At 61.5% G+C, this 17,936-nt stretch overlaps 1 protein-coding gene across 2 annotated transcripts in view; it reads right to left on the reverse strand.

The window, feature by feature from the left end:
* KCNT1 (potassium sodium-activated channel subfamily T member 1) overlaps positions 1–17,936 on the reverse strand; it is a 56,700-nt gene that overhangs the window by 32,623 nt on the left and 6,141 nt on the right. Inside the window, exons 1-10 of one of the 2 annotated variants that reach the window (XM_030919396.1) lie at positions 16,665–16,747; positions 11,416–11,495; positions 10,551–10,650; positions 7,621–7,677; positions 6,574–6,622; positions 4,713–4,772; positions 4,326–4,400; positions 4,175–4,258; positions 3,081–3,175; positions 1,724–1,904 (exon numbers count right to left, since the gene is read on the reverse strand). In XM_030919396.1, coding sequence (XP_030775256.1) covers positions 1,724–1,904; positions 3,081–3,175; positions 4,175–4,258; positions 4,326–4,400; positions 4,713–4,772; positions 6,574–6,622; positions 7,621–7,677; positions 10,551–10,650; positions 11,416–11,495; positions 16,665–16,666 — 783 coding nt within the window. In that variant the 5' untranslated portion in view covers positions 16,667–16,747. Of the gene's footprint in view, positions 1–1,723; positions 1,905–3,080; positions 3,176–4,174; positions 4,259–4,325; positions 4,401–4,712; positions 4,773–6,573; positions 6,623–7,620; positions 7,678–10,550; positions 10,651–11,415; positions 11,496–16,664; positions 16,748–17,936 lie in introns of those variants that run through there. The other variant, XM_030919395.1, reaches the window with a different exon arrangement.

A 17,936-nucleotide genomic window follows, 5' to 3' on the forward strand; every position in this document is an offset into this window, starting at 1 on the left:
GGGACCCCATTTGCAAAAGGGTCTTTGCAGAAGTAATTAAGGTGAAGAATTTGAGGTGAGATTTATGGATTGGGGCAGGTGGGCCGAGGAGGGAGGCAGTGTCACCACACGGAGTGCCCCCCACACTGTGCTCCTGGCCTCGCTCCCGCCCTTGCCTGGTTCTGAAATGTGCAGAGAAAGGAGCAGAGTGCAGGATGTAGGGGAGCAGGCATCAGAAGGGAGAACCCAGCTCCACCCCCACCCCACACGGTGGTTCCGGGTGGGAGAAACCCTCCAGGTGAGAGGCGAGCTTTACACTTTTAGAAGAAAATAGCCAGGATTATGATCGAGTGAAGGAATGATCTTTTTAGTCAAGACAGGAAAACAGAAATCATAAGGCAAAGATTGGTGAATCCAAGCCAGGCTGCCTGTAATCCCAGCTATTTCTGAGGCTGAGGCAGGAGGATTGCTTGAGCTCAGGAGTTTGAGGCCAGCCTGGGCAACAAAATGAGAGGGAGACCCCATCTCTAATTAAAAAAATAAAAAAGTCAAGACCATCTGTGAATGGAAGATTCTGTAAGCAAAGGGACAGGAGCGGCGATGGAGCAGGAAGTAAAGGGAAAGCCACACACAGCTGGCTTCTTCTAGAACACAGAGAGACTCGCTCATCAGCGAAAACTGGGGGGCAGACCAAAGAGGAGCGGGCAGCTTACAGGAACGGGACTCGAGGCACTGGGTGGTGGAGTGGTGGACAACCAGGTGGAAAGATGCACATGCCCCCATCTGAAGTTAGGGGAAAGGAACCCAGCAGATGTGGAGAACATGGCCCACACTGAGGGCCATACAGCTGGTGTCACAGTTTTGACTGAGATATAGTGAGGGGAAGAGCCAGGCCTGGCCTGGGCCCACACCTGTGCCATGCCCACTGCTGTTTAGGCGGAGGGAGCTGGGGCTGAGTCCGGGGTCAGCAGAGGCTCCCTGGAAGCACTGCCCTGTCTCCCTGGCATCCCACAGCCAGCTGGGGGTCTGACTCCTAGAAGGCCCTGGCCACCTCCTCGGCTCTTTCTCCCACCCAGGCTCCTAGAAAATGTTCCACTACCCACAGGGGACCCCTCCCTCTCCCATCTCCCCGATAGCAGGGTCCTTCCAGGGTGGGCTGGGGTGCCTAGAGGAGGTAGCAGAGGCAGTCCAGGCCCGAGCACTTACACCCTGGGCAGCTGCCCTCTCCAGGCCCCACCTTTCCCCGTGAGGTCTTGCCCCCTCCTCTGCTCAGTGGGCAGTGGGCCTCAGCAGTGGTGACACGGAAGCTGCTGGGGTGGCCCAGGGGGTGTGCTCCTTGTGGGCCTGGTAGCTGCTGCTGCACCTGCCTGTGGATGGGAAGTGGGCCGGCTGTCCACCCTGAGCCCTCTCTGCACTCTGCCTGGGGCCTGGGAGGGGCAGGTCAGTCCTGGCGCCGGAGACCCACCATCTCCCCAGAAGGAAAAGGCCAGCTCTTGGGACTCCATCATTACCCACCACGCTGAGCACCACCAGACCCACCACAGACCCTCAGTGGGGGCGTGCGACGGAGCAGGCACCGCCCGGCTGGCCTCGCTGTCCCCTCCTGGGAGTGGCCCCTGCACTGTGCCATAGCCCCAGCAGCCCCCTCCCTCTGCCGGCGCCCGCCTGTCCCTTTGCTGGTGCCACCCAGTGCTGGTGCCACCCAGTGCTGGTGCCACCCAGTGCTGGTGCCCAGAGGACCCACCTGCAGTGGGAGCACCACGAGGGCCACGCAGATCATGATGACCACCAGCAGCTGTGACGGCCAGATCTTGGGCGTGACGTCGCCGTAGCCCACGGTGGAGAAGGTGACGATGCAGAAGTAGAAGGAGGTCAGGAGGGACAGGTTCTCGCCTGCCCGCTCCAGGTGCTGGATGCCGCAGGTCCTGCAACCCCGGGCAGTTAGGGGCGGCCTGGGGCCCAGGAGCTGGGGGGCCGTGGCCCCAGAGATCCTGCCTGCCCACGGGACCCTCACTGCCCAGGAGACTGAGCTGTTGATCACCTGGTCACTAGGTGAGCCCCGCCCTCCTGACAGCTGGGTGGCATCAGGCCCTCAGCCCTGCCCATCTGTCCCCAGGCTCTGCCAGAGCCACCTCCTACCGGACGCTGGCTGACAATGCAGCTGACCCCTCGGCCACAGCATGGCGGCCTCTGTTCACAGTGAACTCCCCGGAGCCTCCCTGCCTGCCCGGTGGCTCTCTCCTAGGCCCCTGGAAAATTCTCTGGGAGCAGGGGATGCAGGGCTGTGTCATCAGTGTGGCCTTGAGTGACACGGGGGGTGGGTCTGGCTCTCCACCCCCATCTCAGAGCCTTGCCCCTTTACCCATCACACTCAGACCTCTGCCAGGCACAGCCAGACAAGCCACCCAGGCCCGAGGCTGGGAAGTCAATTGGGCAGGGCTGGGGTCACCGCCAGGTCCCAGATGCCATCCCCATGGATGCCCCAATCTGCCCACTGAGCTCTGTGTCTGTCATGAGGGACAGTGGGGGAATGGAGGCGGGAAACACAGGGCACTCTCCCTGCCCCCAGGGCACAGTGCTTGCCTGACATCCCTGCCTGGGGACGGGAAGTGGCAACCAGGCCTCACTGGGAACCAAGGCAGAGCAGCAACATGGAGCCCTCAGCAGAAACACAGGCAGGTGGGCACAGTGGACACGCTTGGGTGGGCTGGAGGCCCTCGCAGCTCTGGGTGTCCCCACCTTTACCCCGGCTGCCTCCAGACCCTGCTTTCAGCTGGGCCTCAGCCAAGAGACCACCACCTGGCCTAGGGGCCAGTCCCTTTCTCTACATCCACGGCATAGACCAGGAAGCCAGGCCTGGCTATCTGTGGCCTTGGAGGAGCCGGGTTGCAGGGCTGCTTGTGTACTGGGGACGTGGGCTTGGAGCTGCCTCCTGACCTCAGTCCCAGCTGGGTGGTCCAACACCCGCAGCCCAGGCACCGTGGCCTTTTCTGCCCCCTGACTGCTTGGACACAGGCATCTGCATCCCCCTGCCCGGCCCTGCTTGCCTCTCAGGCCCTCCCCAACGTTCTGGGGTGCTTGCACCGACAGCCGGCACTCACCCTGTGAAAACGAGGCACAGCAGGGTGCAGAAGAGGATGAGGACCTGGTTGAACATGGCCGACTGCGTCCGCAGGATGGCACGGTGGAAGTCGTTCTGTGGAAGGAGCGGCGGCCATCAGTGGGCAGGGACTGTGAACCCCACCAGGAGCCAATGAATAGAAACTAGAAGGACAATGGAAAGCAGACGGCCCGGCCACACCTGTGTCTCCGCTGAGGCCCACGGGGCAGCCTGCACCTGGCCACACCTGTGTCTCCACTGAGGCCCACAGAGCAGCCTGCACCCGGCCCACACCTGTGTCTCGGCTGAGGCCCATGGAGCAGCCTGTACCTGGCCACACCTGTGTCTCCGCTGAGGCCCACAGAGCAGCCTGTACCCGGCCCACACCTGCATCTCCGCTGAGGCCCATGGAGCAGCCTGCACCTGGCCACACCTGTGTCTCGGCTGAGGCCTACGGGGCAACCTGCACCTGGCCACACCTGTGTCTCCGCTGAGGCCCATGGGGCAGCCTGCACCTGGGCACCCCTTCTGCTGTCCTCTCTCAGGACAGGTCTCCATCTTGCCTACGTCCCCGGGGATGAGTTTAAGTCTCAGGTCAGAGGGCTGGTTAGCGTGTAAGGCTTGGACCCAGCATGGTAATGACGCTTTACCACCGGGGCAGGAATGGGGGCTGTGAATCAAGGGGTCTGGCTTGGAGAGGGTGGGTGCCTAGGGAACCGGCTGCTGCCATTCACACGACAGGGACCTTGCTGAGACACTCAGAGCAGAGCCTGCCTGTGGCCCCGTGGCCCCAGTTTGCGTGTGGCCTGGGTTTGTCACACTCTTCACTTTGTCCCTCCTCCTCCCGCCAGCCATTTAATTTCCAGGGTAAGGAAAAGCTCTGGGATTGAGTTTATTCCTGGAAAGAGGGCATTCGGGGCTTGGCTTGGATGTTTTCCAGGAGCAGAAACAGAGTTTCTGCTGCCCTGGCCTCCTGGTCCTCTACAGGTCACGCCAGGGCCGGGGCGTGGCAGGCTACATCGCAGTGTCTTCCAGGGCCGGTGAGGCTGAGGGTGGCCCCCCCAGGTCCCAGCTGCACCCCCCGCCCCGGCTTACAATCATGTTTTCCAGCGCATGCTTGGCCAGCCAGCAGTTCAGAAAGACGGGGATGAACAGGTTCCGCAGCGGCGGCCAGAAGATCTGTGAAGGGGACAGGTCAGGGCTGGGGCTCCAGGGGCCACACTCCTGGCGGCCGGGGCTCACCCACCGTGATGATGAAGGGCAGAGTGTTGATCATCTCCAGGACGAAGGACACGCGGAAGATTTGCTCCCAGATGTTGCCCTGGGGGCCAAACGGGGTGTCAGGGGGGGTGACGGAGGGTGGGGGTGGGACCCGACAGGGGAGGGGCAGGATGACGAGAGGGCGAGGAGCCCACCCTGGAGGTCAAAGGATGAGGCTGGGAAGTGTGGGGAAATAGGAGAGGGTGGGGGAGGTGGGGAAAGATGGGAGAGGTGGGGAAGGTGGGGGAGGTGGGGGAAGGCGGGGGAGGTGGGGAAGGGGGGGAGGTAGGGGACGGTGGAAAGGTGGGGGACGGTGGGGAGGTGGGGAAGGGTGGGGACCCCCTGTGAGGTGCCACCCCGGACAGGCACTCACTTTGTAGCTGAGGTAGATGAGAAGCATTGTCTCCAGGAAGCTTATTATGGCCACGATGACCTGGGAGACAGGAAAGGGAAGGAGCTCTGGAGCAGGCCAGGGCTGCGGTGCAGGGCCTGATCCCACAGGCCTCGGTGGGCAGGTACCACACAAAGCCAGGCGTGTGTCTGGGGGACTGCCTTGACCCTCACTCCCATGTCAGGACAGTCTTAGCTGCCAAGGCCTTTGGCTGACCCCCACCAGGGCCAAGGGCAGATGGAGTCTTGAAACCCTGGTCCTCCTGGGCCACCCACTCTAGGCCCAGGGTGGGATGGAAGGTGCAGTGGGTGAGGCAGGAGACTCAGGAAGACACCAGAGAACGGCTATTCCCACTGCCCTGCTGGGGAGGGAATGGGGATGGAAGCTCAGTGGACCTGGTTTTCTCAGTGGAGCCCCCTGTCATCACAGGCATCTACTGACCCCTCTGGAACATGATAGGGGTGGGTACGAGAGACCCTCTCTGGTCTCAGATGGAGACATGGGACCTAGTCATGAACTAGGTCACCCACCCAGAAGCCAGCCACGGACCTGGCCTGTGCACTCTCCACCCCAGGAAAACAGCAAGGACACAGATGGGTCAGTGGAGGGAGAGATTCAGACAGTGAAGCAGACAGAGGGGGTCATGAAGCCCTCAGGGATCCCTGGGAAAATTGTGTGGAGAGCAGTAGAGCTTGGGTTGGTCCTCGGCACTCACTGAACCTGGAACCCCTGCTTACTGAGCATGGGTTTGTGTTCAGCGTTCATTGAGCCTGGGTTCCCTACTTACTGAGCCTGGGTTTGTCCTCAGCATTCACTAAAGTCTGGTTTCCCTGCTTACTGAGCCTGGGTCTATCCTCAATGCTTACTGAGCCTGGGTATCCTGTTTACTGATCCTGGGTTTGTCCTCAGCATTTACTGAGCCTGGGTCAGTAATTGCTTGGTTTGTCCTCAATGCTCACTGAGCCAGAGTCACCTGTTTACTGAACCTGGCTTTGTCCTCAGCATTCACTGAGCCTGGGTCCTGTGCTTACTGAGTCTGGGACTGTCCTCGGTGCTCACTGAGCCTGGGTTTGTCCTCAGCATTTACTGAGCCTGGGTCAGTAAATGCTGGGTTTGTCCTCCGTGCTCACTGACTCTGAGTCACCTGTTTACTGAGCCTTGGTTTGTCCTCAGCATTCACTGAGCCTGGTTTCCCTGCTTACTGAGCCTGGGTCAGTAATTGCTTGGTTTGTCCTCAATGCTCACTGAGCCAGAGTCACCTGTTTACTGAACCTGGCTTTGTCCTCAGCATTCACTGAGCTTGGGTCCCATGCTTACTAAGCCTGGGACTGTCCTCGGTGCTCACTGAGCCTGGGTTTGTCCTCAGCATTTACTGAGCCTGGATTTGTCCTCAGCATTTACTGAGCCTGGGTCAGTAAATGCTGGGTTTGTCTTCAGTGTTCACTGACCCTTGGTTTGTCCTCAGCATTCACTGAGCCTGGTTTCCCTGCTTACTGAGCCTGGGTCTGTCCTCAGTGCTCACTGAGCCTGGGTCCCCTACTTACTAAGCCTGGCTCTGTCCTCAGTGCTCACTGAGCCTGGGTCCCTGTTTACCAATCCTGGGTTTGTCCTCAGTGCTCACTGAGCCAGAGTCACCTGTTTATTGAACCTGGGTTTGTCCTCAGCATTTGCTGAGCCTGGGTCTGTCCTCAGTGCTCACTGAGTCTAGGTCCCCTGCTCACTGAGCCTGGGTTTGTCCTGAGCATTTACTGAGCCTGGGTTCCCTACTTACTGAGCCTGGGTTGGTCCTCAGTGCTTACTGAGCACCACTGCAGTGGGGAGAGGGGCAGGGTGGGGCACTCACCTGGATCGCCCACAGTGTCATCTTTCTCTCCACCCATAGAATGGGAGCCCTGGGGAGAGAAAAGAGGCAGCACAGTAGGGCACCACAGCCACTAGTGTCCTCCAGCCACCCTGGGGCTGGGGCTATAACCACTGGCCTCCACTGGCCCCAAGCATGTGCTACTCACTAGGGTTGGACCAAAGGAGCCTGCCTTGCCTTTGGAGTGGACTGTAAGGAGGAGGGAAGGGCAGGAGAAGGGAAGTGAAGGAGAGAGGACAGGAGGGGGCAGGACTGCAGCAGACTGGCACCCCAGGAAGTGCTTGTGAGGTTGGGGCCCATGACTGAGTTCCCATGGAGCCTTGGCCTGCAGCCCATGACATTGCCAAGGGTAGCAAAGCTTCTCCTCTCTGGAAATGACAGGCAACAGCAGCCTGGGTGGCCTGTTTTTTTCACCTGGGTCCCTGGAGCTGGGTTCCCATGAATGTCCCTAAGAGCAGGGAGGTCGGGCTATCTAACTGACAGCCCTCTGGGTTTCCCTGAGCCTCGGTTCCTCATCCATAAACAGGCGGGGCATGGCTGCAGGGGACCATCTGCCCCTCGCCTGATGTAGGACAGGGGCTTGGGCACTGGAGACACACCTAGCAGGGTCTGGGGACAGGTCTCAACCTCTGGACCAGGCACCCCGGCTGCCCCGCAGTCACCTCTCACTGCCTGCCCAGGGCAGCCGCCTTCCTTGGCCATAAGATGGTGAACTGGAAGAGAAGCTGCCAACTCACCAGGAGACAGGCTTCCCTGCATCTCTCGCTGGGCTCAGGAAGAGTGTGTGGAGGCTGTGGAACTGGCTGGGAAATCATAATTCTCAAACTGCTCCTCTTGAAGGAGACATTCCCAGCATTGACTATGGCCAGGGCCAAGGGCACATGTGTTCTGGGGAACCTGGGTGGCTGCTGGGCTGAGGCTGGGCATTGTCCCTCAGGGACCAGGCAGTGTGAGCCTCTGGCCATCCCACCCAACCCTGGTCCCAAGCCTCTGAGCACCTGGCTATTGGGAGCTGGAGTGTGGACTTACCAGTTGATCTCAGAGGACGAGTCATTGAAGGAGTAGTTCTGCTTTGGGCAGCCCCAGCTGTGGAGAGACACAGCGCTGGCCTGGCCTCGGCCACTCCAGCACCACTGCAAGGACTTGCTGCCCGAGGGTTGCCACAGGCTCGGGTTCATGGGGGCCTCCTACTCACCCACCCAGGGCTAACCCCCACATCCTGGAAGGGTCTGAGCTCTCACATCTGGGAGACAAGGCAGTCTGCCCCCTCCCCACCCACTGCAGAGATCCTGCAGGAGGGCCTCTAACTGAAGAAGGCTGGGGTGGCCTCTGCTCAGCCCAGCAGGCAGACAGCGAGGGTACATCCCACATCTGCGGGATTGGGGGTAGCCCTGACTCAACAGTAACACACTGGTTTTGCCTGTGTTGACAACAGGCTCCCAGGGAGGGGCACTGCATGGCCAGAGAGAGCACTTGGGAACACTCAGGGCCTGCCCAAGGCCAGAGCTGCCTTGAACAAGGCTGGACAGTGCTCAAGAGACAGGGAGAGGAAGCTCCTATCCCTAGGTGGTGACTCTAAGAGGCACGTCCCTAAGCTGCTTCTGAGGACAAGCGACCCCCAAGCCACCTGGAACCAGCTGCTGCAACAGTGACCAGGGCGTGGCCAACACGCTAGTTTTGTCCCAGACCATCACCAATGCCAGGGTCACTGACCAAGGAGACCTCACTGCTCACAAGGCCCCGGGCGATGGCCAGCTCCTTTTGTCTTTTCTTTCAACTGACCCACTTTCCCCTGATTTTTAATGGGGTTGTTGCAAACTCAATGCCCATAGAAGTATCTGGACATCCTTCTATCATCCATCACCCATCCATCCATTCACTCATCCATCCACCATCCATCCCTCCATCCATCCACTCATTCCTCCATCCATCCACTCATCTGTTCATCCATCCACCCCTCCATCATCCATCCATCCACTCTTCCATCTATCCATCTACTCATCTGTCCATCCATCCATCATCCATCCACTCATCCCTCCATCCATCTGCTCATCTCCCCATCCATCCACTCATCCCTCCACCCATCCACTCATTCCTCCACCCATTCACTCATCCTTCCATCCAACGTCCATCCCTCCACCCATCCACTCATCCATCCATCCACCCACCATCCATCCACCCATCCATCCATCCATCCATCATCCACCCATCCACTCATCCATCCATCCATCCATCCATCCCTCCATCCACTGCATCCATCCATCCATCCATCCATCATCCACCCATCCACCCATCCATCCATCCATCCATCCATCCATCCATCCATCCATCCATCCATCTTCTACCCACCATCCATCCACCCATCCATCCATTATCCACCCATCCACTCATCCCTCCATCCACTGCATCCATCCATCCATCCATCCATCCATCCATCCATCCATCCAACCAACCATCCATCCATCATCCACCCATCTTCTCACCCCCGTCCACGTCCTGGACGCTGTGCTAGGGGATGGGCAGTGAACACAACAGACTCGTGCCCTGTGGGGAGGTGAAACCAGAAGCCCCAGGGGCCCCTGGGACTTGGGGTGGGGGGTGACCCAGGAAAGTAGCTTGAGAGTCAGTTAGGGTCCAGTTCTCCTTCTCAAATTATCCTAGTGGGTTCTGCCCTCTTCCGACATAGACAAAGACAGGAGAGGGTAAGTCTCCGGCCTGGGGATGCCAGGCCCCTCGTGATGGGGTAACAGGTGAAAAGGGAATTGAGCAAAAGTTTACATGCACACCTTTAGGCTCCCAGAAGCCAGGCTCCCGGCAGTCAGGCCTTCCTCTCCAGGGAAGAACCTGCTCTGTGCAGCCAGAGAGGGGACCAACATCCTGGCAGGGTTCACCCCGATAGCTGGATGGTGACAACCACACCACACATGTGGCTGCAGAGCCCCTCAGCGCCTGAGCACTCTTATGCATAAACAGCACCAGACATTTGAGGAGATTATACGGGTATGAAAAAATCAGGGCCCAATGTGAGCTCGGGAGAAACTGGCCCAGCAGATGGGGAAAATGTAAAACAGGAAAGGACTGGAGATGCCATCCTCGGAAGGACGTTCAGAGGAAGGATTTCTGGAAACCAGGAAGCAGGACAGAACAAGAGAATGGGTGAATGAGGGAACGAGGCAGGAGAGGGGAGAGAAGAAACAGGGCACAGAGCACAGCATTCAAATGCCAGGGAGCCAGAGCGAGAGGCCTGGGGTTGGGGGCTGGTCCCCAAAGACATGACTCAGGACAATCCAGCACTGAGGACCGCAGGGCCCTGCTGATGTCCCCTGGGACCCACACAGAGGGGGCAGGAGTCACCAAGGCGCCCTGGGCACAGAGTAGGTCCCAGCAGCTGCCACTTCTCGAAGCAGCGACAGCAGAGAGAGAATAGGACTCAGAGCAAGTTCCCACCCACCCTCATGGTGGCTGCTGCGAGGCTGTTGAGGACCTGACTGCACATGGCTGCCCGAGCACCTCTCCGGGAAGTCCCTGGAGCACTGGCCTCAGGAGGATGGGCCCCGGAAGGGCACTCCTTGGGACCCAGGAGGGGTAGAAGACACTCCCAGAAACAGGTAGGAGCTTTTCCTGGGGGGCTGGGCGCCCCCTTCCCTGACCTGCAGAAGCTCAAGTGAGCACGAAGACATTTGTGGGGGCAGGGAGGGGCTTCCTAGATGCTCCAGCCTTTCCGTGGACCTTCTGGGGTCAGTTAAGGGCACAGCTGGAAGTCTACGATGGGGACCCTTCTCCCTACGCTGAGCTGTCTGCGGGAGCCTGGGCACTGAGTGGCGCTGGGGAAGGAAGGACTCCCCAAGGCCCCGGGCACAGGAGCTCCCTCAGGGATGCCATCAGCCTCTGTAATGGCCCAGCAGGAAGGCTTAGCCCTGGGACCCACGACCCCTCGCCCAGCCGCGCAGGTGGCCCACCATCCGATGCCCAGGGCCGGGTCGTCGAGCAGGACGCGCACGATGTAGAGCAGGCAGGTGAGGAGCTTCAGGGAGAAGTTGAACAGCCGGATCCTCAGGCCTGCAGGGAGGGCAGCGGCCTCAGGGCTCTGACCCAGCCCTGGGCTTCGGGGAGCAGGGCCTGCACCCGGGTCTGGCTGGGGTCTCTGGATGGCCCCAGCTGGGCTCCCCTCCCACACCCGGCTGCACCCAGAGCCCTGTATGCCCTGCGTTGCTTGGTGGCCGGTGCTCCCGGGTCAGCCTCCGAAAGGCTCCGTCCCTGGCCCCACCTTACAGGTGCCTGAACGTGGGGTGCGGGGGATTTCTAGAGGCCACTCCACTTCTTGGGGGTCAGGATGAGTATTGGGGAGCAGGCAGGTGAATGTGGAGCCCCTGGGAAAACCCCCAAGTCCTCACCCTGCATCCCTTGGGGGGCCATGAGGCCAAGCTCTGGCTGGGAACGGGGCAGGGAGCTGTTGGGGAGGGTGGGGCTGTATGGAGGGGTGGGAGGCGGGCCGTGTCCACAGGGGAGAACTTGCAGGCACCTGTGGATGGTCCTGCCCCACCCAGCCCGGTGTCCAGCAGGCAGGGCAGTGTCCCCATGGGTCCCGCTGGAGAGGCCCTGGTCTCAGACAGTGTGAAGCTAAGAGGGAGTGACCCTATGCCCCACTCACCATGCACCCCCACCCCCCACCCTGCTTCCAAATCCCCCTGTAGCACTCAGGCGGCTCCCACCCCATGGACTCTTCCCTGAGCTCACAGCACCAGCCTTTGCCATTGCCAGCCTTGCTCCCAGCGCCCCCAACACCTCCCTGCCTGGGAGTGGCCCTCCAGGCACCCCACTCACTCGATCTTTGGTTTTTGATGAAGAACAGCTTGAGCCGCTCCTTGAAGGTGTTCTCATTGACGTAGAACTCCACCTGGACCCTGGAGGAGCAGAGAGGGGCGTGGGGGCTCAGGACCAGTGGGGTTTCAGGCTGGGGACACGCCAGAAGCCCCAATCCAACTGACTTCTTCCAACTTTCCAACTGCAGGCGTTGAGAAGACAGCAGGGCCACTGCCTCCATCTCAGACCTGGGAGGGCCCTGGCGTCCGTCACACCCAGCAGACAGCTGACCCAGCCTCGGCTCCTCTCAAGATTCCTCCCTGCACCCCTGGGCACTCACTGCTGTGAATCTGGGCCCTCCAGGCCGCCCTGTTGGGGCTCAGGGTGCGGCACCCACTCCACACACCCTCGCCCGTGGTGCAGGGCAGCTGCCAGGAGGTAAAGTTGTCCACATGGCCCTGGGTATGGTGCTCAGGACACTGCAAGTGCTGAGAACACACTGTAGGACCTGCGTCAGATAGGCTGTCCACAGCTGATGGTCAGCTGCTCTGTCTGGAGGCCGCTGGTGGCTGTGCTCCACGGCTATGGGCCACTGCAGCCTCAAGGGCTGTCGGGGAAGATGGGCTGGTGGGAGGTGGTCATCCCTGCACCCAGCCTGCAGGCCAGCCGTGGGGCCCTCTCCAGCCAGGGCTGCTCCCCTTCCCTCAGGCTCACCTATGGCCCCAGCCACCAGTTCCCAGACACCCCTCAACCCCCATGCTCAGGGGCCTGTCATCCAGCCCGCTGGCCTCCAGGTCCTGAGAAGAGACCACAGTGTGCCAGTCGCCGAGGGTGGCAGGTGGGGTGAGGTGGAGTGGGGAGATTGTGTGGTTCACCTACTCTGGCCACCACCTCCATGACCCAGGCTGGTCACCAAGAGTAGGATGGAGCCTGGGGGTGGATGGCTGCTGCCCCCACTGCCCCAGCCTTGGACACAGGGCCTCCTGTGCCCAGCTGTGCCGGGATGCAGGCCAGGCTGGGCCAGGGTTTAATGTTCCCCTGAGATGAAAACTCCAATGCTGCCAGCCTGCAGGACAGACAGGAGTGAGACCCGGAGCCAGAGTTCCTGCAGCAGGCACAGCCATCTCTGGGAAGGCGGAGCACATGTCCCACTAAACAGCCTGTACCCTGGGGTGCTGGGCTGTCCTCCATGGGACCCTTGACTGCTCCCAGCGATGGCCACTGTGACCTCCATGAAGTCTACTCCTATCAGTTGGCTGCCTTAGCCCTCGAGGGCTGCCTCTGGTGCCTGGCCTTGCTCCCTGGGGTCAAAGAGAGGTGCCCTGCTTCCCTCAGGGATGGTGTGGGGGCAGAACACACAGTCCAGGTGAGCTCCTCAGCATGGGCCCCCTGCCCAGTGCAGGGCGAGGGCCACAACACAGTAGGGCAGACAGACAGGGGAGCCCAGAGGAAGACTTGTGCTGCCTGGAAGGATCCTGGAGGAGGCAGCATTCAAGCAGAGGTCCCAGGGCAGCTGTCCAGAGGTGGGGGGAGGTAAGCACCAGCCCAACCCCTGTTCCTGCCTCAACCCCTTCCTTGTGACCGTCCACCAGGGCAGGAGGCTGTGACACCCAGTGGGCGGGCTGTGAGCCTCACTTCCCCTCTGAGCAGGCACTGGCTCCCATCAATTGAATCTGAGAATTTGATGTCACTGCCTGGCCCGGGGCTGGTGACCCCAACATCTCCAAAAGTGATTAAAATATTCGGTGTTTCCCAAAGCTCACAACACTCAGGGTAAGTGATGTGGACCAGGTGTGTGCAGCAGCCTTCGTGGTGGGGCTGCTGTGGGGTGGGCAGGAGGGGCCTTGGTAGAGTCCCAGCACCTGCCTTGATCTGCCCCAGTAGCCACAGTGGCCTCTGCTGGTTACAGAGCTCAAGAAGGGGCCAGAGGCTGGTCGCAGATGCCTGTAATCCCAGGACCTTGGGAGGCAGAGGTGAGAGGATCGCTTGAGGCCAGGAGTTTGAGACCAGCCTAGGCAACATAGCATAGGCAACATAGCTTAGGAACCCACCCTGCCCGCCTCCCCACCACTGTCCTGCCCTCCAAGGCAAAAGCCTCAATGCGGGGAGTCTGCCCACCTCACTTGCCCCTACTGCCTCCCACCCTCTCCTGTCCGGCAGGGAGCCTCACCATGCCCTTCATGGTGACCAGGCCCCAGAATCTCCCCTCCTCCCTGGGCCTCTCAGCACAGCCTCCCAGAGCTCTGATTTTCCCCTCTCCGCTCCGTTCTCCTTGGGGGACCCCAGGGCTGGCCACAGGTGCCTCTCCCCCACCCAGCCCAGGAATTAAGTACCACGCAGGGGTGACTTCCCAACTGGCTCTGCTGGCAGCCGTCCAGTCTCACTCTGCCCTCTGGCATCCACCCTCCGCCCCACCCAGGCAGAATTCTCCATTCCTGATGGCACCAGGCCAACTACCCCACACCGACCTCAGACTCCTGTACCCTCCTCTCCCCTAGACCAGAGCCATTAGCAGGTCCTGCAGCTCTGCCCTCAGAATGTTTCTCCCCTCTGACCTCCCTCCGGGCCTGGGGCTCCTGCCTGACCACTCCTGCTAGGCGGGGGTGCTCAGCTCCACCCTGACCATCGTCCCACACTCCGCTTCAAGGCAACACCCAGTCAGCTCCATCTCTCCAGCCAGCTCTGGCCATACCCCCAGCCCTCCAGTGGTCATGGGCCTCCCAGGAGCTCCTGCTCCTCCCTTTACCTCCCCATGGACCTGGGGCAGCTGGGACTCGGCCTTGGGCCTCTGCAACTGCCTGCCAAGACCACGAAGCCAGTGCGTCCCACTGGGCTCCCGTTGGCCTCCACAGCCAGGAAACAGAGAAATGCAACCCTGCCCATCGCCAGGACCTCACTGGCTTCTGGACAGCCAAGTTCCTCCCCAGACACAGTGGGGTTGAGGACTGCTGACCTGGGACTAGTCGTGCCCCCAACAGCTTCTCTTTGAGGTCCTTTGGTCTCCTCCTGGCACCCCAGAAACAGAGCACTGAGCTCTTTAGGGAGACAGCCCAGCCAGACCCTGGTCCCCTCACCCAGGGGCCGTGGGCCCCAATCTGGGCAGCCCCCCACGGAGCTCAGCGGGGAGTGCCCACCCGCACGGAAGGCACCCTCCACGTGGAGCCAGAGAAACGCTGGGGCCTGGCAGGCCTGTTCCCTGAGACACCGGAGCCTGCAATGCCAGAGAAATTAATGAAGCCTCCTCTGCTTTTAATTTTTAACGAACTGTGGCCGCCCACTTCTCCTAGCACCACCACAAAAAGGAGATAAAAACCATCCATTTTCCCCTGAAGTGTATTTCAGGTGACTGGTGTGATCTGTCTTAACGAATCACCCAGCGGCACCTGGGGAGGGAGCCTGTGGCTGCAGAGGCCTGGCTGGGGTCAGCTCCAGGCCGACCCGGCTGGTGTAGACCCGCCTGGAGGTTCCAGCCAGAGTGGCCCAAGCTTCCTTGCTGCGCCAGAGGTTCATGGACATTGGTAGCCTGGAGGGTTCTGCTAGCTCCTCAGAGTCACAGCATGCTCCTGGCCTGGCAGCCAGAGGCCCAGGGCTAAGACCCAGTGAGCCCTCTGAGGCTACACGGGCCCTGCTGCTCCTCTGCTCGGCTGCTCCTCTGCCCGGCCGTTCCCCTCCACCTGCCAGAGCCTGGGCCTCCTCCCTGGGGAAGGCGAACCAGGACAGGGACCAACTCTGGGGCGTCCCGAGGACAGCGGACAGGTGGAGGAGCTCTGCCTGTGGTGAGAGAGAAACAATGGCCTCTGTGTCCCAGGCTTCTCCTGGGACGACGCCCTTGCTCGGAGGCTTTAGGCACTGGGGTGCCCCGGTGCTCATCTGGGGGCCAGCGCCCATCTGCTCAAACCATCAGGACCCACGTTGGCCGGAAGAGACAGTGCAGGCCTTCGACTCACTGTGGTTCCCAGGCTATGAAGCCACAAGTGTGGACCATGGGCAGAGGCGGGACCCCGGGTGGGGCTGCACTCTCCGCTTCCTGTCAGGGCCCGGCCTGTGGGAAAGCAGGGACCGGCTCATGGCGAGTTGCTCCTGGGAGCCGGGCGTGGGCTCGGTGGAGCGCCCCGAGAGGTGGGAGACGACCGAGAACTCCCATGGGGAGCTGCCCCCAGGGCTGGGAAGAACCTGCCTGCGAACGTGGGCTCCCAGGCCAATGGGCAAGGACGGGGTAGAATAATCTACTTCCTGTGTCCATTCTCATCCACTCATCAGTTCACTCATTTGTTCACCAGGCAGATAGCATGCGAGCGCTCACGGCAGCATCTGTGTGGGAACATCGCCGTTCCCAAGCAGAGTCCACACCTGGCACTCCTGGACCCCCAGCCACAGGTCCCGACCTCCACCCTGGGAGGCGGGCTCAGGGGCGCAGCCACACACGTACCACAGGGGGCTGGGCCCGTCTGACCTCTGCCAGTCTGCATTTTGGCTGGCGGGGAGGACGGGGCATACCAGGGACCACCACTGCCCATGGCCTACAGCCCAGCAACAAGGCACATGGCCGGTGGGACTCACGGGCACACGCAGGCAGGCCTGGCCAGGGGGTGCCGGATGCAGCAGGGAGCCTCAGACAGTCCCTCGTGCACTCCCTGGGGTGAGGCCACAGTCCCTGAGGAATCCACAGGCCAAATCCTGGCCCTGGCCCTAGAAGAGCCGTCAGCGGCACTGGCCTGTGGCGAATAGTCTGTCCCTGGCACCGTGAGGACAGGGCAGCTCCTGGTCAGCTGAGGCCCACTGCAGCCCCCCGAGGCTCCCCGAGGCCCACACTTGCCCCAATCACGCAGCAGGTCAGAGGCAGTGCCGGGCCTGGGTCCTTGGGGCTCCCCGTAAGGGCAGCAGGGGAGTCTGTCCCCAGGTGGTGGCTCTGCCCCGGTCAGGCATGGCTGGTGTTGAGCCAGGCCTGGGCCCCGTGTGCACCCATACCCACTGCCTGCCTGTGCCCGGGGGCTCACAGCACTGCTCTGCCTGAGGAGGCCCTTGTGCGCAAAAGGGCTCTTACAGTGCCCACTCCCACAGCAAGACAGGACCCTCTGAGGCAAGTGCCGGCTGCCCTGTGACAAATGCGGTCGGCAGAGGCCGGGAGGCAACGCTTCTCCCTGCTGGGGGACTGGCCTTCCAGGGATTCTTGGCAGGTGGCCCTGCACAGATGGCCATGCTGGGAAGCTCCACACTACCTCCAGGCTGCCAGGCACACGCCTCAGGGCCCACCATAGCCCTGCACTCACATGGGGCCGAGGTCCGAGCTGCCTCTCTGTCAGTGGCTGGGTGCCGGCTGGCTCTTAGGCAGGTGCCTGGGAGCTCCACGCAGGCCTCTGCCCCCGGCACCAGGCAGGCAGGAAGAAAGGGCAGGCTTTAGGCCCACTGCCAACCCTGGGGCCAGCTATTCTGAGCCTGGACAGAGCATCTGACACGCCCGAGGACCCAGAAAGGGCAGACACACGGCTCCGTCCCCCTGGGATCCCTGTTTTCACACCCTTGGGCGTCTGGGGCCCCCCATGGCTTGGCCAGGGGCCCAGGTGAGGCTGACTCAGGGTTGAAGGGTGAGTCCAGCTGGGTCTCCAACGGTCCAGGAACATCTGCTGTGTCCAGACAGTGCCACGGGGGCACACACTATAGCCTCGGCCCCTTGGGTGGCCGCAGACGCATCCGTTTCCCCCACAGGTCTGAGACCTGACTCCTCGGAGCCTGGGGCGGCGCCAGGAGAGCCCTGGGTGGTGGACACGCCTTCTGTCTCACACCCATCACCCTCTGCACCATGGGCCCTGGGCTGGGAAGATGGAGGCCCAGGGGGTGGCCACTGACCTCCTGGTCAGTCCCTAGGCACTGGAGTGCCTCCAGCCTCCAGGACTCTTTTGGAATAATAATAGGCCCCCCCCCACAGGCAACGGGCGGCCCCTGGATGCTCAGCAGCCGTGAGTGCTGAGTGCTCGGTGGTTTCTGCTGCTGGTGCTGTGCACGGAACAGTAAGCCTGGGGCCCCTCCTGGAGACCGTGCTGAAGGTGGACGGCGGCCGGGGGCTTCCCAGGAGTGCACAGGGCCTGGCTGCTCTGAGGGGCTCTGGCTGCCCTGGCCTCAAAGCCTCTTCCATTTGACCTACATCTTAGCCGAAGTCAGGAAACACCAACGGCAGAGCCCCAGCGGCTCGGTGGGGAGTGGCGCAGCCTCTGAGAGTGCATCCCAGCTCCTAGGGGCTGGACTGGCACAGGCAGCCAAGGTGGGCTGAGCCGGAGCCCAGGGCCCCAGCAGCTGCCTGCCTGCCTGTCCCTGAAACACCATGACAGGGGCCCCTGCTCTGCCATCTGCCTCTCCTGAGGCCGTGGCCACCACTGCAGGGGCTACGGAGCACCCGCCTCTGGGGAGCTCGTTTCCCAAGTTCAGGCTCCTCTCCAAGGGGGGACACTCACTGTCCTATCTCCAGTCCCAGCACCCGGGACCCAGAGGCACCAGTGGGTGCTGGGAGGTGCTGGTGGCCCTGGCCCAGCTGCAGGGGATGCTGC

Source organism: Rhinopithecus roxellana, chromosome 16 (genome assembly GCF_007565055.1).
Source record: "Rhinopithecus roxellana isolate Shanxi Qingling chromosome 16, ASM756505v1, whole genome shotgun sequence".
Classification (NCBI taxonomy): Eukaryota; Metazoa; Chordata; class Mammalia; order Primates; family Cercopithecidae; genus Rhinopithecus; species Rhinopithecus roxellana.